The 27,411-nt window shown below is 33.1% G+C and overlaps 1 protein-coding gene across 1 annotated transcript in view; it reads left to right on the top strand.

Moving 5' to 3' along the window:
• The window catches only part of VPS54 (VPS54 subunit of GARP complex), a 76,483-nt gene that overhangs the window by 30,638 nt on the left and 18,434 nt on the right, over positions 1–27,411 (top strand). The window contains exons 7-15 of the mRNA XM_051975378.1: positions 1,035–1,420; positions 6,516–6,642; positions 8,705–8,812; positions 9,658–9,713; positions 13,343–13,439; positions 17,345–17,682; positions 23,179–23,308; positions 24,304–24,485; positions 26,067–26,179. Of these exons, the coding sequence (XP_051831338.1) occupies positions 1,035–1,420; positions 6,516–6,642; positions 8,705–8,812; positions 9,658–9,713; positions 13,343–13,439; positions 17,345–17,682; positions 23,179–23,308; positions 24,304–24,485; positions 26,067–26,179 (1,537 nt within the window). The remainder of the gene's footprint in view (positions 1–1,034; positions 1,421–6,515; positions 6,643–8,704; positions 8,813–9,657; positions 9,714–13,342; positions 13,440–17,344; positions 17,683–23,178; positions 23,309–24,303; positions 24,486–26,066; positions 26,180–27,411) is intronic.

Here is a 27,411-nt window from a genome sequence, read left to right as displayed (position 1 = left end):
AATGAGGATCTGAACTAAGATGACAGAAATAGAGTGAAAATCAAGTGATGGATTTAAGTGATATTGCTAAGGGAGATACAGTGTGACTTGGCATCTAATTGGATATGGGGGAGCTCAGTGAGAATTGTAACTTTATGACTGTAGGTAATTTGGATGAAGGTAATATCACTAATCAGTTGGTAGACCTTTTGGATATGGGCAGGTGAATTCATTTTGAGATCAGCAGAGATTCTGATTGCAAGTTAGAAATTTAAAACTAGTTTAATAGAGAGATATAGTTTGGAGATAGAGATTTGGGAGTCATCTTCATATTTGTAATAATTAAAAGTATGTGATTGGGTGAGATTGGTTCTTTCCCCCTCCCCCTGTGGCAATTAGAGTTAAGTGACTTGCCTGGGGTCACATAGCTAGGATTAAATGTTTGAGGCCAGATTTGAATTTAGGTCTTTCTGATTTCAGGGCTGGAGCTCTATCCACTGCGCCACCTACCTACCCTTAGAAGTTTCTTTCTTTCTTTCTTTTTTTGGGGGAATGGAGGTGAGGTGAGATTGTTAAAGAAGAATATAGGTAGGTGAGAGTAGAGGACAAAATCTTGGAGGTATAAACACTGGAGGAAGAAGAGGAGGAGAAAGAACCAAGTAGATAATAAAAGAGAAGTAGGAGGAGAATTAGTTTTGAATAATATTCCTGAAACCAAGTGGGAGAGAGTATCCAAATGCAGGAAATGATCAGTTTTGTCATATAGTAGAATGGCTTTAGATTTAGCAATGATTGTTAGTGAGTGGGAAAGGAATATATATCTTCAGTGGCATGGTGGGAACAAGATATTAATGGATAATAAGTAGAAGTACAGTTCCTTTTTCTTTTCCTAACTTTTTTTAGATCCATATTAAAAAATACTACATTTAGGAGATTACCTGAGGATCCAGTGCTCTTACAGATCTACCCACATGATTGTCATATTTTTTATATTAAGAAACTTGTACTTGATTGATTATAACACAACATGATTTTTTTTTTCTTCCATTCTTAAGCTGAGCCATTATTTGGATATTGTGGAAGTAAACATTGCTCATCAGATCTCTCTACGTTCAGAAGCATTTTTTCATGCAATGACCTCTCAGCACGAATTGCAGGACTACCTCAAGAAAACTTCCAAGGCTGTAAAAATGCTTCGAGATAAAATTGCACAGATAGATAAAGTAATGTGTGAAGGATCTCTCCACATTTTAAGACTGGCACTTACCAGAAATAACTGTGTAAAAGTGTACAATAAACTGAAATTAATGGCCACTGTGCACCAGACTCAACCTACAGTACAGGTGTTGTTATCCACTTCTGAATATGTTGGAGCCTTGGACTTAATAGCAACAACCCAAGAAGTTCTACAGCAGGAACTTCAGGGCATTCATAGTTTTCGGTATGTACTAAATAAATTAGAAATAGTTTCATACATGGTGTGTGTTAAAATGTTCATTTGAAATATATTTATAATTAAGTGGAGAGAGCTTGTTTTTTCCTGGTAATTAATCGTGTTTTCAAATTCTTAATGTTATGATAGTAGTTGTAGTAGCAAGTTAAAAGTCCATGTATATCATAGAGACATTTGAATAAAGGCAAAAAACTAATTGAAAAAGTTAATGAATGAGTCAGTATTTGTAGTTGATTATTTACGGCTTTAAGAATGCAATTATTTTCTGTGACTTGTTAAGTTAAAGCCCTTTAAAAATCCTATTTGCTCAACCGATCAATAGGTAAAAGTTATCACTTCCTTAGTGGAAATGAGGGTCTTGGGCAAATAAGAAAACTTTCCCCAATCTTCAGTACTATACTCTTTGTATAATTTTTCCCATGACAAATGTGTTTTCTTCATAGCAATGGTTATCAAGTGGTTTTTTTCCCCCCAAACTTCAGGGAGGCATTATAGAGGAATCAGTAATAGCCCTACTAGCTATCACTTCTCCCTGAAGGTTTTTCCTTGTTTTCAAGGTATCAGCTAGACTGTTTTGAAGTAATAATTTGTTAATTTTTGGTGGTGTTTTTCATTCTCAACTACTTTCCTTTGCTCTTTAGTTTGATAGATCCCATTTTTTGAGGGCTATAGAATGATGCTTGGAACATGACTTCCTCACACTAATAAGTACTTTATTTGTAATTGTCATTGATATGTGCTCTTTAAGAGGTATAGATTTTTTACATATCTTTGAAATAATATCCCTTGTTAAAAATCACAGTTGGGAAAAACACATACACAGCAAAAGGGAGTAATGAGATGTAGGCGTAAAATCTATCATTTAGCTGATAAAAAACTAGCTAAATGTGCAGAAACCACCTCAGTCCAATTTCATATGGTCAATGGTCATATATTCTGAATTTATCTAGTAGTAATAGAAGTACACATGCATAACTATTTCTTTGACAAAATAAAATCATATAAAAATTATTGCTCATCCCAAGTAAGTCTACACACACACAAGCACACGCGCGCGCACACACACATACACACAATACGAATGGGAGGTAATTTCAGAGATAAAGCACAAGAAGGTGGGATGGAAAGCTTCTTGCAGCAGGCGAGATTTGAGTTGAGTCTTTAGGAAAGCTGAGAGATAGAGGTAAGCAGGGAGAGCATTCCATTCATGGAGACAACCAGTGAAAAGGCCTGGAGTTTGGAGGTGGAAGGTTGTAAGTAAGCATTAGAATGAAGGCCATTATTTCATGGATTGGAGTATATATTGAAGGGAGTAAAGCAGAACACTGGAAAGGAGGAAAGGACCAGTTTCTAAAGGACTTAGACAATTTACACTTGATTCTGAAAGTAATAGAGATCCATTAGGGTTTGTTGAGGGCTGTATGTGTGACATAGCCCTTTAAAAAGATAACTTAGGCAGTTGATGGACTAGACTGGGGAGAGATGAGACACAGAGAACAACTAGAAGGTTATTTCAGGTTAACATGTAGTGGTGAAGGTTATGTCAGTACTCACAACATGTGATGATGAGGGCATGCACTTACTCCCCTCCTTCCACATACTTTGAGGTCCACATTCACTGGACCACTTGTAGTTTCTCAGACTTGATACTTTTATCTACCACCTGCATATCCTTACAGTGGCTATACTTTGTGCTTCTCTCCCCTCAACACTTTTTTATTTAAAATCTGAGATTTCTTCAAGATTAAATTCAGATACCACCTTCTATGCAGAAGGCTTTTCTTCATCTTCTTAGCTACTAGTACCTTCCTCTGCAAGGCTGTCCTCCATCTGTGCTGTATATATCTTATATTTATCAATTTTTTTATATTGTCTCCTCCATTAGAAGGTAAACTACTTGAGGACAGAGGCTGTTTTTACTTTTTAAAAATTATCTCCAGAGTTTGTATGATGTTTTTGCCACAGAGATCTTAATGAATTTTTACTGATTGATTGACTTTATTTAATTAGGTTTTTCTAGGTTATTTCAAACCTTTTTTCTTCCAAAAATGTTAGATTGAAGGCTGCAAGTCTCTCAGCAGAAATGGATTTTCAGAATATAATGATATAGAAATGGAATAATTGGGTTTACAAGTTTATGTATAAAAATAGCAGTATCTTTTAATGAGTGTAAAGCAAAACATCATTTTATTATATTTTCCCCCTACATGCTGCAGGGAACATTATTATTATAAATCTGACTAATTCATCTTTCCTTCCTTTCTCCCTCTTCCTTTTTCTTCCTTCCTTCCTTTCTCTTACTTTCCCTCCCTCCCTTTTTTCTTTCCTTTTCTTTCTTTCTTTTTTTTTTTTTTTGCCATTAATTGGAAATGAATCTTAACAGATCATTTATGTGATTTATTGATGGTGCAATCACATTCTCCACATTTCAAACATTTATTAATGGGAAGTAGTATGCTTCAAGATGAATATGTTATTCAGGAAAAGAAATAAAATCATCTCAGTTTATTAAGCAGGAGGCCTGAAGTTTTCTAAAATACAACTTCACTTACTTCCATGGCCAGGAAAAAAGAAAAAATTACATCTGCTGTAAGGGACACATTTCTTTCAGTTGTTTCAGAAGTTTTGCCTCCTCAGTTTTATCCTTTTGTCTTTAGTCTCTAATTATTCACTAATTCTTTCCCTATACCTTTCAGAAATTCCTTAGTCATTCTGATCTGTGTCCAAGAAGTTTCATTTTGATCTGACATCTTTTCTTCCAAGGTTACCAGAGTTAATCCAGTTTGGGATCTTAAGACACAGATATACTGGTCCACATTCTGGTGCTTACTGTTAGATTAGCTGTGGGCCAGCCTTAGGGCAGGAAGGAGCTGTACTTCTGCCCCCTACAGACTAGCTTGTACTTATGGTCAAGTCTCTTAACCTCCCAGTGCTCCCAGAATATTTTTTTGCCTCTTCAGAAAAGTTGCTAAATTGCATTAAGCTCCACTGCAGGGCAATAACTCTGATAAAATTGCAAGAAAAAAATTTATTGATAGTAGGAAAAAATACACAGATACAATAGGGAATATATCTATTGATCCACTTTTCCAGATACCCAAGTAGCAGGTCAATAGCTCAGAACTGTAGCCTTCTTTTTAGGGTTAGCTTGGTTTCATATTTAAGAGGACAAAGGGAAATGGAACTTTTTCATATGTGATAATTGAATGTAAACAGATTCCAAGTACTTTTTAAATATTATATATAAATCATTAATAAGCCAGATAAGGATATCCTGTGTATTCTTCCTTCACTGAAAGGGAAATTGTGAAAAGGGATTTAGTATGGTCAGATTATATTAACTGAGAAATATGATAACTTTTTCTCATTTCTCATCCTACTTTGTGACCTCTCTGTTTTTGACACTTGATTATCATCTCTTTACAGATATATTCTTTTCCCTTTCTTTTGTGACATGTTCTGTCAGTTTTTTCCCTAGTCTCTTCTCCTAAATTATCATTCATCTCTTATCACTTACTTAACTGTTTTATATTTTAATTCTCCTAAATTATCATTCATCTCTTATCACTTACTTAACTGTTTTATATTTTAATTCTCCTATCTCTACACTATCTCTTCTTGAACCTTTTAGCTGCTACTATACATTTCCTTTGAATCCAGTGTATATTGGATATAGAGTGTGTATATGTATATGTTTATACACATCTACACATAAGTACACATATATAAGTGGTGTATCTACTTATATGTAGGCATATTGCTCCCTTTCCTTTATAAGCTTTATTGAGAAAAAGGACCATCATTTTTATCTTTATATCCTCAATATTAACCAAAGTGGTGGCACATAGTAGACACTTAATAAATGTTCATTGATTCATGGTGTATATTCATGATGATTCATCATGTATGTTTTATATATTATCTCAGACTTAACATATCCAGAACAGAATTCATCTTCCCTCCTAAATGGCCTCTTCCTCTATATTTCCTTTTTTGTGGGGGTAGAGAGGGGTAAGGGGAAAAACTTCCAGCTAGCCAAGTGCTCAACTCCATATTCTTACCTCTTTTGGTGCTCTTGATCCTATTTCCTTCTAGGAAATTACCTCCTTAATTATTTTTCTTTTCTTCATTCTTTTATTTCAAGCTTCCTACTGGACATTTCCATTTTGATGGCTATTTGGTATCTCAAACTAGATGTCTCTAAAATATCACTCATTTTTATTCCTCCTAAATTCATTCTTTCTCCAGACATTTTGTTCTGTCTTTTTTCAGTCAGCCAAGTTTACAACTTTGGAATCAGCTTTGACTACTTCTACCTTGCCCCCCATAATTGTCTCTTTCTGATCACCACCCTGAGGTATGTCCTAGTTACCTCACCCTACATTACTCTTAACAGAGCTCTTTAATTGTTCTTCTTACTTCCCAGCTCTACACCATCTTCTACATATCTTGCTAATTAATATTTCTTAAGGTAGTGTTCTGACCATGGCATTTATTACTCAATGACTTTCATACTTCTGTATTCTCTCTAGAGTAAAATCACAAACTCTTCAGCTTGGTATTAAAGGCTTCCACAATCTGATTATAAGCAATAATAATAATAATAAAATATTATTCCTTGTCACATATTTGATGTTTCTGGACACTGACCTGATTTGCTTTTTCATTTCTCAATTTTGACTTTGCCTCAAGCTTTCCATGCCTATTAACTCTTAATTTCTTGCAAAAATTGATCCCACTTGGCATCTTCTATGCAAAGCCTTTCCTGATGTTCCCAGTTGGTAATGTTTCTACTTTTTAATTGCTTTGTATTTATTCATCTATGCACATGTGTCTTCCCTTCCTCCATGGTAATATGTAAAACACCTTCTTTTTCAATCTCCAGTGCCTAGCATATAGTGCCTTATACATAATAGGCACCTCATTTTTTTTTTTTACTTGTTTGCAGAATTAAATAGCTTGCAAAATTAAATATTTGTTGAGAAGGTTTTGCTTATTGTTTCTAGGTCTTGGACTAAAAATGCATTTTTAGATTTTAATAAATATTTAGATAATATTTGTGTTGTTGTTGTTTTTTTAATAGGCACCTAGGATCACAACTTTGTGAATTAGAAAAATTGATAGATAAAATGATGATTGCAGAATTTTCTACTTATTCTCATAGTGATTTAAATAGACCACTGGAAGATGACTGTCAAATTTTAGAAGAGGTATGTATTTTAAATTATAGAAGAAAAATAGTCTTTATTCATTAACAGTTATATTGCTTTTAACACAAATCTTCCAAATTAAGTCAAGCGAAAATTTTGTTACCTGTGCTTAATTTTTTTTACTGTATCAAAATCATAAACTAGTAGATTATAATTTCAATTTTGTTATCGACTAGTTATATGACCTCAGGCAGATCATTTAACCTCTCTAATTATGTTCCTTTATTTGTAAAATTGGAGAAATGTTGTCATCTATTTTTATAAGTTCTTTTTTGACCAGATCTGTAATTCTTTTGGTATAAAAGCTCCTGATAAGGAAACCATGGATGCAGACCATCAGCTGTTAAATACTTTATAGCCTTAAAGAATTTCCTAAAATACTGAGAAGCAAAGGAACTTTTTCATAGGAAACATATCTAGTATGAGTCAGAGCTGGCAGTTGAATCTAAATGATTCTGATATTGATGTTCCTTGTCTTTTTACTATATCAGATAGCTTCTGATAATCTTTATAGATTATGAGGATCAAATTGCTTGAAATGAAAAATAGTTTATAAATACAAGGGATTATCTAGTTATTATTTCCTTACTAATAACAATTCTTTTTGTATAGACTCAGGCATATTTATAAACATCTCATTTAATAATAATTGTAATACTTTATAGTCATAAAGTTATTATAGTTATTTAGATCTTTACATACCTTATTTGATTTGGTTCTTAGTACAAAGTATTAGTCCTACAGCCTTCACTGTTTGGAATATCAGTAAGAACAGTAAAAGGTCCAGGGGAGAAAAAAGACCTTGCCAGTCATCCCTAGATATCTCAGAATTCATTTATTAATCAAAAGAGAGTCCTTTAGTCCTTCACACAAAGTCTTTACTCTTCTTTAAGATGGTTCTAAGTTTAGTTGGTGGTTTTCTTAGTCTATTACAAAGTAGAAATAGTAAGTTAGAAGAGACATATATACAGAGAGCAACAAAAGGTGATAGCAGAACATGGAAGAGTGAAAATGAAAAGAAAAAAAACAGAAAGTGAGAGATAATGTGACCAGTTAGAATAGGACTATTTAGCATTAGAACAACTTACTAGTCCTTGAGGGTGATACTGAATTTATATACATAATTACTGTTCCGTTAAATTAGGTACAGTGTGCTTTGTTTAAGTTAAGTAAAGAATGAATAAATATTTATATAGTTCCTGCTGTGTACTAGGCTCTGTGCTAAGCATTTTTCAAATTTATTTCATTTGATCCTCACAGCAACCCTGAAAGGTAGGTACTGCTATTATTCACATTTTACAGTTGAAGAAATTGAGGCAAATAGAAATTACTTAACTTACTTGCCCTGGAGCAAACAGCTTTTAAATGTCTTAAGTTCATATTTGAACTCAGATCTTCTTGACTCTAGACCTAGTGTATTATTCATAGAATACCATGTTTTAGTTAGATTTTCTTCCCAAATTATTAACTTTTAAAAAGTGTTTCCCTTATTTTTTTTGTGGTGGGCGGAGTTTTTCATTTTTTATTTGGGAAAATCTCTTGTGTGAAATACTTTCTCTGATTCTATCAGGCAAATGAGGTACTTTTGTACCTCTTGTCATTGTATATGACACAAAAGTGTTGTGTTAAGTATTTAAAATGTAATACGTGATAAAAAAAAAAAAAACAGAAAAGACAAGACAGATAAATCCATATCCAATGGATTGGGATGTCCAGTTCGGACATCAGAGAAAGACTGAAGCTGTTCCATGGGATTTGTGATTTTTCTTGCATTTTAGAGCCATTCTTAAAAATAGCCATACTTTATTTTGCCTCAGTTGAACTGTTTTGGTACAGTAGGACTCATCTGTGTTAAGGTATTCATTCAAAAAATACAAGACAAAATTGCTAAGACTTGTTTTCTTTTTTTTACTGAGTATCAGGGAATATCATTTGTTATCTAGAGATTTGGTTTCCATATAGTCAGATCCATGCTAATGAATATTACTAACTTTGAATGAGTTGGTAATTTTGTCCATTGGATATTTTGAAATATAAATTATTAACATCCTTCTTTTAATAGGAAAGACTAGTATCACTTATATTTGGACTTTTAAAACAAAGAAAACTCAATTTTTTAGAAATTTATGGTGAAGAGATGATTATCACAGCAAAAAATATCATTAAACAGGTAATGACACATTTTTCTTTGAGAGATTTTTTTTTAATGTATGAAATGAACTGTGTATGAATTTGGATGATTGAATGCTTAATTTGCTTATCATTGCTGTTCTTTGTTTTGTTTTTTTAACTTGGATTAAGTCTAATTCTCCAAGACTGAGTTTAAATTTTGTGAAATGTACAAAACATTACTGAAAGATTAACTCACTGTCAGTGAATTGAACATGTAGATGTAGATAAAGGGTTCTTATTTAAAGGGAACAAAATTTCACAGTTGTTTTTATACTTTAAATTGTGTGAAATATCTTTACTTAAAAAAAAATTCCATATTCTTATCAATGTGTATACAGAATTTTTTCCAGATTATGTTTGTATTTTGAGGATTGGGAAATCTCCATACAGATGTTAGTGGTACAGTGGTACAGTGCAGAGGTTGTGGCATTATAAGTAAAATCTGGCAGGATATCTGTAGTACTGAGTATCTAAAACTTCCATTCTAAAGATAAACTTTTAAATTAAGTACTTCATTTACTACAATCAGGGTATTATGAAAGAATTTTTTTAAAAAGTTTTTTAGCCATATTTTAATACTTATGATTATTTTGTGTTTCCTTGAATTCTTTCACCAATTTTAATAGTGTGATAAAACTACTATGTAACTTTAGGTTTTAAAAATCTTGGACATTTTAAAGCAGTTTTACTCTAAATAATTTTTATTAACTGTGAATAAGATGTTCAGAAGATTACTTATATTTTCATATGCCAATGAATAAAGTGTTGTGCACTATACAGTAAAAATGAGTTATATTCCATAGGGACAAATAAGCAAATATCTTTTTTTCTTAAATTTTTCAGTGTGTGATTAATACAGTTTCACAAATAGAAGAAATAGACACAGAAGTTGTTGTAAAGTAAGTATAAATGTAGATTTGGGGATGGGATGGGGATATTAAATACCTTAAGTGCAAGTGATAAAAACTATAACTCATAGGCAGTTAAAGTAATATTTGTGAAATTATCAGAACAGTAAGAAAATCTATTAAGGTTAACTTCTCAGATCTGCCATGTAGTTATGAAATCATACTTTTTAATTCTGTATCACTGAATAGTGTTGAGATGACCCTGAGTTACCAAATATTTTTTCCCAGTATTTATTTTTCATTCTTCCATCTTTTCATTCAGTTTTATCCACATTTAGAAAAGATCCTTTTCACTCCAACTAATACCACTTCAAGCAGGTCCTCCATTATTTCTTATCATTGTACTTAAATGTACTTAAATGATCTTTCTGTCTTGACAGTCTTTGTTGCCATACTGCTCCTGGAGGCTTCTTCCTAACACACTATGGTCATGGTACTTTCCTACTCATGAGCTTTCCATGTGGGTTTCAAGCTATTCTTTCAGCCTTAACCTCATACAGTTTCTGTTTTTGTGATCTAGTTCTCAGCCAAATTGGACAATGCCCACTTATATCTTGTTCTTCTTGTTTCTCAGCCTTTGATTTGGTAATCCTAATCTGAAAAGGATTTTTCTCCCATCTCTTGAAGTTTCATCAAGAAAGCTCTTTATGAATCTTTTGTTATATCCTTCTTTCCAAATGAAAATGAACTTTTCTAACTGAAATTCCTTAGAACATATTGCCTGGACTTCTTGTTAGTACTTATGTTATCCTTTGTATTTTAATTATTTGTATATATTTAGTGAGAACAAAATCTGTCTTGTCTGTCTCAGGTCCTTTGACTTTCAACAAGCCTTTTATCATTCTTCCTTCCTGGAATCTGTAATGCCACTGTTATGTCTTATTTTTTGTTTAGTTATGAACTTTTTAAAAATACCGTGTACTTAACTTTTATACTTTTAATCATTTTCTGCTTAAGTATATGTGTTTCACCACCCTCCCCCCCACACCCAGTTTTTAGTTTGGCTTTGTGGCCACAATTCTTTATGCATATAATGAATATTTACACATATATTGGATTTAATTGAATAAATTTTGAAGCTACATAGGAACTTATTTAAAGTCAAAAGTCTTAGAGTAAGTTTTTTTTGTTGTTGGTGTTATTGAGTCCTTTCAATAATATTTGACTCTTTGTGATCTTAAAACAGCACATATATTTTTGTTAACTAACTGAAATTTTTTAGTCCCAGTGAATGGCATTACAATAAGCATGAAATAAATGTTTTTTCATTCATGCTCCTCTATTTTTTATGGCATAACCTTCCAAGCTGCATATCATTCTGAGCTTATAAGATGTTGATATAAATCTAATTTTGGCTAAATTTCTTTCTAGTTTTCGTAGTTCTTGCCACTATACCTAAAGCAAGGAAGCATGCAGTAATGAAAAAGAACTGTAGACCAATCCATTATTTGTGATCCCTTTAGGGATTTTCCTTGGCTAAGATACTGTAGTAGTTTGTCATTTCCTTCTCCAACTCATTTTACAGCCAAGGAAACTCAGGCAAACAGGGCTAAATGACTTGTCTAGGGTCACTGGTAAGTGTCTGAGACCAGATTTGAATTCACTAAGATTGTTGTACCACAGTTCTCTTTTATTGTTCTGCCTCAGTTTCCCTAATTGGTCCTGCCTCAGTTTCCCTAATTGTTCTACCTCAGTCCCCTTAATTGCAACTCCAACTCTGGTGCATTAAGACTGGTATAACTCAGAGGTTATAAATTGTCAATGTGTGAACTCAAAAAAGGGGAATCCAGACATTCTGTCTTTAGCCAGACACTTTCTTACTTTCCAGTTAATAAGAATTTATGGTTCTACCCCCTAACCTGTCAGAACAGAATTGATGGTTCCTGCCTGGAGATTCCCCCTCACCAGAGTTTGGACTCCACCCCCCTGCCTTTGTTTAGCTACTGTGTATAAATAAGTCATTAAGAACTTGAATTGGCTGCTGGGTGCTGGATTCTTAGAGACAATAGTCTCATTCAGCCCTGGTACCAAACCATGGATCCATTTGGTCCCAGTAAATCTCTTCCTTTCAAATAAAATTGTTAAAAATTCTCTAATTTCTATCTTGCCTCAGTTTCTCCAGCATTACAAAATGAGTCTTCCTGATCCCAAGCCCAGTGCTTTATCCATGCACCATGTAGCTGTCCCATTAAAGCAAATGAGTAATCCTAATTTTATGAAGTTCCTCATTTGCTCATATAGTTTTAGATTCTGTAAATGCTTATTGTAATGCCTGGAACTAAAAATAGAACAAATGAATTAGTTTCTGTTTCTTATGGAAATTTTTAATTGGGGAATATTACCTAAACGAAAATTCACTTCAGGAAACATGGCAAAGTCCATAAATCAGCAGATCATATGGCAGTGCCTATGAGTCTGGGATGTGCAACCCAAATATAAAACATCATGTTGGTATACTAGAGCAGGAAAACTGAAAGGCCTTGTGACTCCAATGTCTCTAGAAAATTGGTGACATCATTCATCAAAGCAGTGTGAATGGCCATTTTACTCTTCTTGTTTGAACATAATGGGTCTGGATGAATTAGAGTCAAAGGATTGACAAAGGGAAAACAAGGGAGAAGAGAATCCTCACCAGCAGTTTCTTTTTATTGGATGGCATTGAGGAAATCTATTTGTCAAATTTGCATGGCCTAGGGGGATCATGTATAAGATCAAGAGTCTTTTTCCATAGGATAGTAAAAGGATATTAACAAAATTCTTGAAAGAGTTGTAAACGCTTAACTTTCTGATTGTTCCAAATCATAAATAACAAAAGAATGGAAAAATCACAACTTTGAAATTTTTAAAAGAAATGACAGATGGAGAAGGATTCTGGGAAACAGACATAATACATTGTTGGTGGGACTATGCAGAATTGGCCTAACTATTCTGGAAATTGCATAATTTGTAATTATGCTTAAAAAGTGAGCAAATTTGACAACTTTTGACCCAGAGATGCCACTACTAGACATAAACAAAACAAAACAAAACAAGACTAAAAGGTTCTATATACTTCAAAATATTCACAATGGCACTTATTGTGATATCAAAAAATTTGAGACAAAATAGATGCCCAGTGATTAGGAAATGGTTAAACAAATTGTGGAATATAAATGTAAGAAATATATCATAGTTTGTTCTAATCATTTCCTCAAAACTGATAACTGAAGAATTCAGGAAAGCTTTTGACACATATGTGAACTGATATAGAGTAAAATGAGCAAAACTAGGAGAATAACATAAAATGTAATAAATGTAAAAAAATGAAAATCACAAAACTGAATTCCATGTAATTATACTCATGATCCTAAAGAAGAAATGAAAAAATATGCATTTCTTTATGGGTGTAGAGAATTAAATTTACTATTAGACTGGATCATTGTATTTTATATTGCTAGACTTTTTTTCTCGTTAAATTATTGTTATAAAGGATGGCTAGTTGAATGAGGGAGGGAAAGACATATTTAGAAATGAAGATGAGGAATAAACAAAAAGTAACAAAAAAAAAAAAAAACCCAAACAATTTTTTTAAGTGAAAGGAAAAAAATTACCATTCCCTAAATTGGTTTGTGTTTTTGCAGACTTGCAGATCAGATGAGATTGATGAATTTTCCTCAGTGGTTTGATCTCTTAAAGGATATTTTCTCTAAGTTTACGGTCTTCCTACAGAGGGTTAAGGTAAGGCATATGTAATTATCAATGTATTCTGAAAACCTTTACTTGTTAGCTCTTCAGGTACTTAATATACCATTGAATCAAACTTCGCTACTAACTCCCTAATCGTGGTATGGAAGTGACTTTAAGTTATTGAAGACTTAGCCAACAATTCTCAAGGGTCTGCCAAGATAGGAAGTTAGGCAATAAACTTACATTTGTTATTTGAAAATTGTCTTAAGCATGTTTAGAAAGACTTAACACTAGAAGACTGATTATAGGTGGTGATCTGTTTTTGGTTTTTAATCACAGTAACTCATGAAAACTATCTCTAGAGGGTAGAAGGATAGTAATCTGCTTTAGTGGGGAGAATAACTACCTGCACTGAAGGCATTATAAATTTTTGAAGCATTGAAATAAGGAATTATTTTTTAAACTTTTATAGAGACTTAAATATTCAACATGCATATTTGTTAATACACACAGGTTATACTTTTGTAACGTTTTTCATGTTAAATTGTTTCAAGATTTGTATATGCTGAAATGAATACTTAAGAAGAATAGCTAACATTTATATGGTATTTTAAGGTGTACAAAGTGCTTTACAAACATTGCACTATTAACTCAGTGAGGCATATAGCCCAAGTGGCATTGTCAGCCATTTTACACATCAGTAAGATGAGACTAAGAGAGGTTAAATGATTCTCCCTATTGTCACATGTCCACATGTCACATGGAGGTTTGGAATAGGAAAGGCTATGCTGACTCCCAGCCTGGGATTCTCTTCATATATGGAAGTGCTTTATTTTCTGGCCCTGATTTTCTAATACTCTTTGGTTTTCATAGATGTCTCATTTTGTAATGATAAAATATTGTAGTAGATAGGCAAGTCGGCAGACATTTGTAATCTTGTTACTGAGGAAGACTTAGACTCATGGCTTTTACAAGTTCAGGATGATCTGGTGTTCATAATAGGCTTGACATCAATATGATGAGCTCCTCACAGTGGAGACCCATCTGACTCCCTAAGGAGAGGTGAACTGGCCCTGGGAGGAAAAAACAGGAGTATTGGGTCAGGCTGCTGTTTGCATCCCCAGCTCATATAAGGTAGGGAGACAGAGAAGAGAGAGAAAACTTCTTTGATGATAAACAAAGAATATTTGAGTTGAAATTTAAAATATGCCAAGAAAATTATGCTTTATATAACGTGATTGCTTGAGTTGTTAACAGATGGAAATAAGTTTATTAATTAGTTACAGTGGTGTTGATAAAAGGCCATTCTCTTTCCCATTAAAGCTGAGATGTACATGAAATGTACGTTTACATGGATGAGGAGAGACTAGAAGAGAGAATAATTTTTGTAAGTCTAGGCAACAGCAATTTGAATAGATAGTGGGGGAAAAGCAATGACAGTTGACTAATAGATACTCAGGCTTAGGAGTTTGCCTTTGAGACCGAATTGCACAAGGAGAAGTCCTTATGTCATGAAATGAGGTAAAGCACTTTTGGAAAGATATGATTAGTCACAGTAAATAAATGTAATGCTTGCAAGCATAAGTATAGGTACTTTTTTTGAGGAAGTAAGATGATAGAGTGAGAAAACAACTATATATTAGTGGTCCCTAAAGATATCAGTGTAATACATTAAAAAATTTGCTAGCTATTGTAGTTCAGAAATCAAAAAGCATATTCATTGTCTACCATGGTAGAATGAAAAAATGGTTCAGCTCCAACTGAAAAATGAAGAACACTCAAACTCTTCAGTTTGCTCTATATAAAAAGATAGGAAAGTGTGAAATTAATTTTATTTTTAAATAATTTAATGTATCTTTTTTTGATACAATCAGTTCCCCAACACATTTTCCCTACTCAAAAGTGATTTTAGCCAAGAGTATTTCTCTTAAACTGTGAAGCAGAATGAAGAAAAGAGTAGTATAATATGGATTAATATAGAAAAAAAAAATACACACAACATTTTGACTTCAACAATTTGATCCCAACACTGTCCAGTTCAGCCTAAATTTCATTGCCTTTTATTGTCTTCATTTACAATTTTAGTTATTGTATATTATATTATAATATGCTTTTCTTCATTCTGCATCAATCTGTTTAATCACTCTTAGAAAAATTTCCATCAAAGTATTTGATATCATCCCATTTCTCTCTACTTCACTAAAAACTGAGAAAAGACCTGATATCTCTATTTTCTTAACACCTCACTTATTTTTGAACTCTGGCTTCAGATCCTATTATTCTAGTGAAATTGCTCCCTCAAAGATGTTTAGTGATCATGTAATGATTAATTCACATGAGCTTTTCTTGTCATCCTCTATGTCTTGTTTGCAGTGTTTGTGTTTTAACACCCCTTCTTCCTAGATACTTCTTTCCTGGATTCCTTGATACTACACTCTATTTCTTCTCTTATCCTCCTTTCTCTCTAGTTGTCTTCTTCACTGACCTCCCTTTTTCTGAGAGCAATTCAAATTCATCATGTCTGAAGCAGAATTTAGTGTCTTTTCTTCAATATAGAATTCTCTGATTTCCCTATTTCTATATATTCATACCACGCTATTTACCAAGCTCAAAACTTAGATATTGTCTTAAATTCTTCTTAAATAACCTTTCATATTTAATCAGTTACAAAGTCCTGTGAATTTTACCTTGAAAATCTCTCTCTCTTATCTGTCCTTTCTCTGCTTTCTTCCTTATAATAATACTTTTCTAAAATGACAACAGTAGCTTCCTCACTATTTTGTTTCCCTATGGGTTTCCATCCCCTGCACTATAACTTTCACATCTCTGCCAGTTTTATTTTCCTTATGATTCTACTAGAGACATACCCCATGACTTTCTCTCTCCATTGTGGCTACCCTGTGCCAGTAGCTTGATAGATCTGTAGAGGCTAAAGGAGTTTGGGTTTGATTCTAAGTATGGGACTTGTGTGTTTGTGTTGTCTGAGGACCATCCAATCTAAACAAGGAAAGGTGTTCCACTAGAAGGCTGAATACCAGGAGATGAATTTTTTGGCCACAACAGCTCATAAAATGTGGAGAAATTGTTATCCCTATTAGTGAAGGAAATTTCTCATTAGTGAAATCATAGCTCTTATAAAATAACCTTATATGCTTGCTTCTCAATTGTATCACTTATGCTCAAAACCCTCCAGTGGTTTCTTATTGTCCACCAAACAAAGGCCAAGAAGCTCTTTATCAATGCCTCAGAAGCCCTGGAGAAGCTATATTCCTGGCTTTCAAGCTGTCATTGTCCTTTTTGTACACTCCAGTTTGATGGTAAATTGCTGCTTAGGAGCATTATTATACTTTTTCTCAACACTGGTTCTGAAATAGCCTTTCTTGGTTATAGCCCAGCTCAAAAATGATATTGCCGAGTATACTTTATTCATAACACCATAACAACATAATTATGTTCTCATATCCTGTTTTACAGTTTATTTATGTAGTATTGCATATTTATATAAGTTTAATACAGCTAGATTGTTAGATACATGAAGGCAGAGACTGTGGCTTAATGATTTTTATATAAACTTTTCTCTACCATGAACTAGTATGCTGCTTTGTAACTGGTAGTTACTTTTAAAATGCTGGTGAAATGAATAAATTAATTTAGAGTATCTCCAAATAGTCTGCATATAAAAATTGGACAAAACTGATGATTTCCTCACATCAATACTGAAGTGACTTAGTATAATTATTGGAAGTAAAGAATTTCTTAAATTTTATTGTTTTTATTTCTACTGAATAATTCTTTTCTAAAGGTGAACATCTTCATTGTGTTTTAAAATTAGAGGAGCAAATGTAAAAAAATTAATTTTCCATCTGGTGAGGGCAGAAAAACATTCATTGCTTTAGAATGTAAGAATACAGAATTTTGAAAAAACCTTTAAAATCTATTTTATGTGTTAATTATAGGCAACGTTAAATATTGTTCGAAGTGTTGTCCTCTCAGTCCTTGACAAAAATCAAAGGACTAGGGAATTGGAAGAAACTTCAGAACAGAAGAATGCCACAAAAGACAGTTCAGTAGATACAGAGGTGGCATATTTAACCCATGAAGGTATGTTTATAAGTGATGCATTTAGTGAGGGTGAGCTACCACCTGGAATAACTGACACTACCTCTCAAAGAAATGCATCTCCGAGCAGTGAGCCCTGCAGCAGTGATTCGGTATCCGAACCAGAATGTACTACTGATTCTTCCTCCAGTAAAGAGCAAATATCTTCTCTTACACCAGGAGGCGTAGAGCTTATGTAAGTATATTGGCTATTCATAATATTGATTGTACTTTGACAAATTGTTAACAGTTGTTCTATTTAGATACATTATTTATTGTGTTGATAGAAATATATAAAATTTAACACTGGAACTAAATTCTGTTTTAAAAAAGCTAATTAATTAATTAATGCACAAAACTTTCAAAAAGAGGGAAAAAAAGATTTGAAGTCTATGAGTTTTATACCACTTAAAATATGTAACTTAAAACTTATTGATCAGGTTCAAAATCCAAGTGGGTCTGCACTTTATTCTTAAATAAAAGAAAACTAATGGCTAACAAATTATTGCCTTCAATCTACTTATACAGAAATTAGGATGTGATCTTAGTTGCTGTCATGAGTGAGACTGCCTTCAAAAATCTCTACATTCTGTTTTAAATATATTCCTCAGCCTGTATTCTGAGTTTATTACCTCTCTAATCAGGAGCTTAGTAGCCTGTTTCATCATTAGCACTCTAGAATAGTGATTGGTCATTTTGATGATCACAGGAAATATTTCACGATTGATAGTCCTTTCAGTATTACTTTTTTTGTATCAATCGTTCTCCTGGTTTTACTCATGACACGCTATATCAGTTCATCTAAGTCTTACCAGATTTCTCTGAAACCATCACTTTCATCACCTCTTACAGTATTCCATCACTTTAATATTCTTATTTAGTCATTGCCCAGTCAAAAGACATCTCCTCAGTTTCCATTTGTTTGCTACCATAAAAAACACTGCTGTATTTTTGTACATGTGGCTCTTTTTCCTCTTTCTTTGATCTCCCTGGAGTAGAGATTTAATAGTGATATAGCTGGATCAAAGGTTATGCATTTATAATAGCTTGGTCATAGTTCCAAATTGCTTTCCAAAATGCTTACACAAGTTCATAGCTTTAACCAGTAGTGCATTAAAATACTTATTTTCTCATTGCTCCTTCAACACTTGTCATTTTCTTTTTTTGTCAACTTTGTTCATCTGATGAATATGAAGTGCAAAATTGTATTAATTTTTATTTCTCCAATTATTAGTGATTTGGGGCATTTTTTCCCTATATGGCTATTGAGAGCTTGAACTTTTTTTTTTTTTCTGTAACATGTTTGTTCATTTCCTTTGACAATTTATCAATTGTTGAATGGCTCCTCATCTTGTAAATTTGAATCCATTTTGCGCATGCACACACACACACACACACACACACACACACACACACACACACACACTATTATGTGGCCATATTTCTGCCATCCTGTACTAATGTAGTTGAGTCATTGAACCCAAGTATAGAACTTTACATTTATTTATCCTGATTACATTTTATCTTATTAGATTTGGGCCATCATTCTAGCTTATTGAGTTCTTTTTGGATTCTGTGTTGTCCAGCATTTTAGCTTACATTTACCTAGTATTCTGTCATCTTTAGATTTTATAAGTATTCTCTTTGTGTCTTCATTCAAGCCATTGATAAAACATGTTGAACCAAACTTACCCAAAGACAGGGCCATACCATTAGAGAGCTCTCCTAGATTTTCATCAATCCTTTAATCAGTACTCATAAGGTTTAATCATAGTCAGATGAATTTTGAATTGGTTGAATACTCAAATAACATCTTTCCAACTTTTCTACATTATAAAAATCTTGGTCAAATGCTTTGCTGAAATTTAGTCATAGTATATTTAAGTCACTTCCCTGATATTCCCTCTCTCCTCCCTAAAAAAGAACTCTTTTCTTTCTAAATAACTCACAAAACATCCTTTTTAATAATTATATCCTACAATTATTGTCAAGAATCTAGGTCAAGCTTACCAGTTCATAATTTGAAGAATTCACTTTCTTTCCTTTTCTTTTAAAATTGGAGCCTTCATCTGTTTCCAATTTTGGGCTGTTCTCAGACTCCACTGTCTTAGTTTTCTTCCTAGCAGTCTGTTGACTCCTTAGTCTCCTTTGCTAAAACCATCATCTATGTTCCACTTTCTTTGTGTGTCTTTACTGCAAGTAGAACTCTTTCCTGGGCCTTATTTTTTTCTTTCATCCTCTTTTGGTGGTCTTTATCAGAGCATATTTCTAGCTATAATGTTTCTTCTAAACTCTGCTCCCACATTATCAACAGTCTATCAGATAACACTAACTGAATGTCTTAAAGACATGTCAAACTCAACATGCCTAAAACAAAACTCCTCCCCCACCCCAAGCCCTCCATCCCCAGAACCTTGCTATCTTGCTTATTTTATGGCAGGCACCTTTCATCCCTCCACTCAAATTTAGAACCTCTGAGTTAGGCTTGACTCCTTCTTCCTTATCCCATAACCAAACCCATCCAATTGGTTGCAGAGTGTTGGTCGGCTCCAAAGCCTTGTCAGTTTCACCTCCACAATGCTGTGTACCTCATATCCATTATTTTGTCTCTATACAAATGGCCATCTGTTTCAGACCTTCATTTCTCTTTCATCAGGACTATTACTGTATCCTTCTCATTGGTCTTTCTGGCTCTTTTTTTTCTTTCTTAATCTATACAAATTTATATCCTTAAAGCATGTCTGATTATGTCATTATCTTGTGCAAGTAGCTATTTTAATTCCAAAATATATAATAGAAATTATTCATAAAAGTCATACAAACCATGATACATAAGAACTTCTCCAATTCCCATTTGCTTATGGAATAGCATATATCCTTTATAACTTTTTGTGAAATTGTGAAATCATGCAACACATTTCCATATTAGACATAGTTTTCCCCCAAAAGCAAGAAAAATAAAGAGAGAAAATTTTACATCATTTTGCACTCAGAGCTCATCAGTTCTCTCTCTGGAGGTAGATAGAATTTTTTCAACTTGAGTCATCTGGAATTGTCTCAGATCATTGTACAGGTGATCTTCATTACAGCATTGCTGTTGCTGTGTACCGTGTTCTGGTTCTTCTCACTTCACTTTATATCAGTTCATATAGGTCTTGCCATATTTTTCTGAAACCATCCCCCTCATCTTTTCCCATAGTACACTAGTACCCCTTAACAATCATATGTTGTGACTTGGATGACAAACATTCTTTTGATTTCCAATTTCCAAGTTTTTGTCACCACAAAAATATATAAATATTTTTGTAGATTTAAGTTCCTTTCCTTTTTTCTTTGATGTCTTTGGAATATAGACATAGTAGTGGTATTGCTGGGTTTAATTCCAAATTGTTCTTCAAAGTGATTGAGCTAAGTTCACTATTTTACCAAGTTCATTAGTATACGTATTCCCTGCTCACCCCCCACCCCCATCCCCTTCAACATTTGTTATTTCTGAAGGATATGAGGTGGTACATTAGAGTTGTTTTTATTTCATATGATCATAGATAGTTTTGATTTTTTCTTCTGAAAACTGCCTGTTGATACACTTTGATCATTGATTAATCTATTGGGAAATGGCATATGTATATATTTATCAGTTCAAAACTTACTGTATTTATTTGAGAAATAAGACTTTAGCAGAGGAAGTTGTAAATGTTTCTGATGTTACTTCATGGTCAATGGTGTCTTTAGTATAGTGCAGTTTCTATGATCATCTCTAATTAGATTTTTTTTTTTTTTGCTTTTTGCTTTGTATAGATCATGATTTCTACTACTGCTGTTTTTTTTTTTTTTTGTTTGTTTGTTTGTTTGTTTTGTTTTGCTTTTGTTTTTTACTTCAGCTGAAACATTAGATTTTGCCCTAGTCTTTTATTTTAACTCTGGTTTTTTGTTTCAAATGTGTCTCTTATAAACAACATATTGTTGAATCCTGGTTTCTAATCTGTTCTTCTGTCTGCTTCCATTTTATGGGTGAGCTCCTCCCATTCATATTCATAGTTATGATTACCTACGGAATATTTCCTTCCATCCCATTTTCTTGTTTCTTCTTCTCTCTGTCTCTCTTTGTGTCTGTGTCTCTCTCTGTCTCTTTCTCTCTTCTCCTCCTCTGCCTCTTCCTCCTCAAGGATCTTTTTTGCTTCTAACCACTGCTTCCCTTAATCTGCTACCTATCCCCCCCCCCCCCCATTTCCCTTTTGAGTAAATTACATTTTTACATATAATTGAGTGCATGTGTATATGTATGTATATGCATATATCTGTCTATAGACAGATTTCTTCTTAATTTTATGTCTCTGGACAAATCATTTAACCTTCCTCAGCCTCAGTTTCCTCATCTGTAAAATGGAGATAATAATAGCACCAATGTCATAGAGTTGTTGTTGAGAATTAAATGAGAAACATGTAAAGTTCTTTGCAAATCTTAAAATGCTATATAAATTTTAGCTTATTATTATTATTAAAGGTCTGAATGCTTTTATTTTTCTTTAAGACCAATACCTTAAACATTGGATGGTGCTTAATAAATACTGGTTGAATTCTTCCCTACTGAATCACATTTTTCTACCATTTCGTTAAACACTCTGATATAGATTGAGATTCCATCTCTAGATTCTCCCCTTCCTCTTTAGTTTATTCAGTTCGTCAAGGCCATATTAGTGTTTCCTATATGCTCAGCACTTTGCTAGGTACTAGGGATACAAAGATGAAAAAAAGAAAAAGTCCCTTTCTTCCCCAGGCTTAGAGTCTGCTTAGAAAAATACGATTGTTTTGTGAGAGAGGACACTAGCATCTGATATAATTAGGAAAGATTTCATGCAGAAGGTTTTTGAGTTGACTCTTAAAGGAGAAGATTCTAAAAGAAGTGAGGAGGCAATGCATTCTAGGCATATGGAATGGTCACTGCAAAAACAGGCATATGAGAAATGAGATATGAGGTGTAAGCATCAATAAGAAGAGGAGTTTGTTTAGACCAGAGTGTAGAAAGGGAGGAATATGTAGTGAAATGGAAGCGCAGGTCAGGGGCAAGTTGTGAAGAGCTTTAAATTATAAGCTGGAGTAGAAAACCAACCCTCCTGTTCTTTATACCCCTTTATATGTAATATATGTAATATATTTCCTATTCTCTGTACTTCCTAAAATTGAGATCCATAATTTCTTTTAACTTTTGTGGTTATTTTTTCTGCTATCTATGGGAGCAAAGAATTAGAGGAGGAATATGAATTCAGGGCCTGCCATTCTTGAACTAGTACTCTTTTTACTATACTACATGAATTTCTTGATTGATTTTTGGGATATAACAATAGCTTCCATCATTTCCTTGTTCTTATTTCCCTAATCTGAAATCCAGACGCCCTCCTTCTTCCCTACCCTTTCATGCAGAAATTAAATTTTGTTCTATGGAGCTTTGGGATATAATTGAAGTTCCTTCTATAAAGCCTTGGAAGAATAGAGATGTTAAATCTTACATGATTCACACATACTCCAAGCACATTAAAGAGCTATTTCATCACAAATAGTATTATACATATTATGTAATAGACTTTTTCTTATTTGATTGTTAAAAACATTCTTTTTCAGAGTATGTTTGATGTAAAGAAAAATGTACCTTTTTACCTTACTTGACTTATGAATAATCTTATATTATTTTCAGGGTCAGTGAGGACATGAAGTTGACTGACTTAGAGCTGGGAAAGCTGGCAAATAGCATCCAAGAGTTGCTGTATAATGCTTCAGATATATGCCATGATCGGTCGGTCAAATTTCTTATGGCAAGAGCCAAGGTTAGCTAACTTGACTGAGCTTCAGTTTCAAAAGCAACCCAAAACATAAAACACTATATTAATAAATATGAGTTATCATTAGGATTGTCTATTTTAGATAACATGGGGATTTTAATTCGTTGAATAAAAAAAGACCAGAGTAGTCCAAATAAATAAAATGTAAAGCTTTGGGTTATTTGTTATTGATTTTTTTTTAAATGAGGAAAAGTCTTATTTTGAAATTTTATTGGTTATCATTTAAAATCTCTCAGAACAATTATAAATTATAAAATACTTTAATGTTTTTAAATTTGCCAAATCATTTTATTGATGAAATTAGTGAAAAAGGGAAAATATTTTTTATAAGTTTACCTGGATTAATATGAATTTATTTGCTAATATATTCAATTCCATATTGTTGATTGAGTAGCTGCTATGGTGTCCTAAACTATAGAGGGGATAACGAGTTAGAAAGAATTCTTTTTCAAGGAACCTGGTAGGAAGTATAACACAAGACACAAATCACAGATTATAAGGTAGGCTGTAAATACTATTGTAGAGTTATTCAGAAAGTCTTATGGGGATTCCAAGGAAGAAGAGATTGGATTTTAGTGGACAGATCCGGAAAAACTTGCTATAGGAAGACTGCATTTGAAATTAGTCTTGGTAGGATTTTGGAGGGTGGTCTGATGAAAGAAAAGAAAAAGATGAGGAAGTTTTTAGGGACAGTGCATAACTCAGTTTGGATGGAGGGCAAGAGGTGGAAGATAAGACTGAATCAATTAATTATAGAATTATAGTAGTTATATGTTTTTAGATTTTGACATCAAACTTATGGGTCTAGTTTTTAGAACAATAACATATGGACATTTTATTTACCATTCTGAAACAGACCATTTTAAGGATTTTAAATTGTAGATATTTGGTTTTAACTTAGTAAGTTTCATAAATGAACCATGATTTGATGCTCTGCTAATTTTCTGACAGAAGTTTTTTGTGTTACTTTGTAAATTTAGGATGGCTTTCTTGAGAAGTTGAATTCCTCTGAGTTCGTCGCGCTTTCTCGATTAATGGAAACATTTATTTTAGATACTGAACAGATCTGTGGACGAAAAAGCATGTCATTACGTGGCGCTCTTCAGAGTCAAGCTAATAAATTTGTAAATAGATTTCACGAAGAGAGAAAAACCAAACTCAGGTATTCTTAGTGTTCATTTTAATTTTTTAACATTAAAAAATTACTTTTCCTTACCAAACTACAGTTCTTTATGAAATAGAAATCTTAAAAGCTTGAGCAGCATTAGCTTAGTCCATAGCTTTGTTAAAAGCAAAGTTAAATGGACAATTAAAATCACCTTACTCAATTTTCTGCCACAATATTTAATTATTTCTTTTATGGGTATAATCAAATTGCATGCAAGAGGAATATTCTTATATATATCACATTAGAAACTTGCTTGATACTATCAGCTACTTTATATAAAATAAAGCAAATTAACTTTGTCATCACTAACTGGGTTAAGAGCATATATAATATAGCTTTAGAAAGGAGAGTTCTGTATTATTAAATTGCCTGTTAGAGATTTCATTTCATTGAATGGTTTACTGCACCCATTTAAGTTTTCTTTTTTCTTTAATAGTATTTTATTTTTCCAAATACACGTAAAGATAGTTTTCATCATTCATCTTTGTAAAACTTTGTGTTCCAAATTTTTTCCCCTTCTTTCCTTACCTCCTTCCTTCCCAAGAGAGCAAGCAATCTGATGTAGGTTAAATATGTGCATTTCTTTTAAACATATTTCCATATTTGTCATATTGTGCAAGGTCAAATCAAATGGAAAAAAACATGAGAAAGAAAAAAAACACCAAGAAAACAAATAACCACAAAAATGAAAACACTATGCTTCAATCCACATTCAGTCTCCATAGTTCTCTCTCTGGAGGCAGATAGCATTTTCCATCCCACTTCTGTTGGAATTGTCTTGAATCATTGCTGTTATAGGAGCCACCTGTTAGTGGCTGCTGGGGATCTAAATCTGACCGGCAGACTAGATCCCTTCATGTGAGATGATGATGATACAAGGAGATTGAGAGGCAGTTGTATTCTCTGACTTCTCTCCTCTCCCTCTTGCCTCCATTTTATTTCATTCTAATTCACAAGAAACATCTGCGTCAGTAAATTTGTTAACAGTAAAGGCTGACTTGCAGCTCTTTAACTCTATTCCCAAGTGTGTTAATGATTCACAGCTGTGGGGTTTTGGAAACCCAACCTGCCCCTTAATGGTACAGTTCCCTTTAACCCTTTACAGGCTTTCTGGGTTTTGCACTTAGGTGTGGTCCTTAACACATTGCATTGTTGAAAAGAGCCAAGTCTATCACGCTAATCATCATACAGTTTTCACACTAGTGTGTATAGTGTTCTCTTGGTTATGTTTGTTCACTTCACTCAGCATCAGTTCATGTAAGTCCTTCCAGGCTTTTTGGAAATCTGCCTGCTCATCATTTCTTATAGAACAAAAACATTCCATAACATTCATATACCACAATTTATTCAGCCATTCTCCAACTGATGGGCATTCATCAATTTCCAGTTCCTTGCCACTACAAAAAGAGTTGCTACAAACATTTTTGTGCATTACTCACTTAAGCTTTCTTAAGTTCAATTTATATCTTAGTTTTAATTATATTTCTATCCCAATGAAACAGAAGTTATCAAAACATTTTGAACTTTCACCTTTTTCCCCCTCTCTTTTTTAACTTTACTTTTAATTTTTAATAGTCTCCTGTTAGAGAATGAGCGATGGAAACAAGCTGAGGTGCCTGCAGAATTTCAGGATCTTGTTGATTCCATAACAGATGGGAAGATTGCTTTACCTGAAAAAAAATGTGGAGGTATTTGCAGTCTTTCACGTACCTAATGTTACTGATTTTCTTGTTTCCATTCCCCTTTATTTTTATATTGTTATTTTTGCAATGGACTCGGTGACTAACTATATTTGTCTTGCGAAGACCAGCCTAGTTAATTGAATGCAGAGTGATAAATTTTTCTGTACAAGGCAGAGAGATCCTTTACTCTCTGTAAAGGGAATGTGGTATGCACAAGTGGAGAGAATACCTTTACTGAGGAAATTTTTAAAGTTCTAAAGTATATTTGTATATGATGTTTTCAAAATCTCCTTCTACAACTAGGGATCCAGCTTATTCTATGAAATTTTTATAATTCATAAAACTTCTTGAAATTGTTTATCATGTTGAATGTAATTTGTTACTTTTTTGGTTTGAATTGAAACCTCTGAATTAGTAGTTATGAACACAGAGAAATTGAATTAGTTGGGTATTTATCATGAAAAGTGAATGACTTCATTTTTTCTTTTTCCTTGAAGAACATATATCTTTATGAGACTAGAACTTCACCCTGCTTCCTGCTTCATTTCGATATTTGTTTTTCTTTTTTAATGTTTCTCACAAAATAGTAGTAAGATCTTTCAGGGATGAAAGGGAAAAGCCTTAGGATTACATTAGCATTTTACTATATTCAGAGGCATTTTCCCCCACATATAAAGTAACAGCACTCTGGTTGGAAAGTTATGTCTAGATTGGTTGACTAAAATATTAAATACAAGTTTTGTCTTGATCATATACACTCTTCACAAACTCCTTCTGTAAAGATTCATTGTGTCAAGAAGAACAATGCTAGATTCTCAAAGTTTGGGTCACTAGAATACTGGCTCTCTTTGGTCAGTCTTTGAGGCGCAAAAGGCCTTACTGATTGGCTCACTGGCTCACCTTTGCTGCAGACTTAAATTTTTCTACCAATTTAAAGACTTCACCAGAGGTTGTGATCTGTATCTATAAAATAAGTACTGATACTGAAAAAATAAATCATAAATCCACTGAAATAAAGTTTTTTTTCCATTGCAGATCCTAAATTGCTACATATTTAATACCATATGCTAAAAATATAGTGTTATTGTTTTAATGAAACTTATAGATAAATTTATGGTTTTTGACCAGAAGTTTGTCTGAATACATCAGTTTTGGATGTTAAGCACTTTGTAAGCAAAGAGAATACATAACAAATTGAAATGGTTGCTCTCTGTTTTCAAAGAGAAAAGGCTTTCAGA

Source organism: Antechinus flavipes, chromosome 2, assembly GCF_016432865.1.
Source record: "Antechinus flavipes isolate AdamAnt ecotype Samford, QLD, Australia chromosome 2, AdamAnt_v2, whole genome shotgun sequence".
Lineage (NCBI taxonomy): Eukaryota > Metazoa > Chordata > Mammalia > Dasyuromorphia > Dasyuridae > Antechinus > Antechinus flavipes.
Note: the sequence above shows the minus strand (reverse complement) of the source record. Positions and strands in the feature narration are given on the sequence as shown.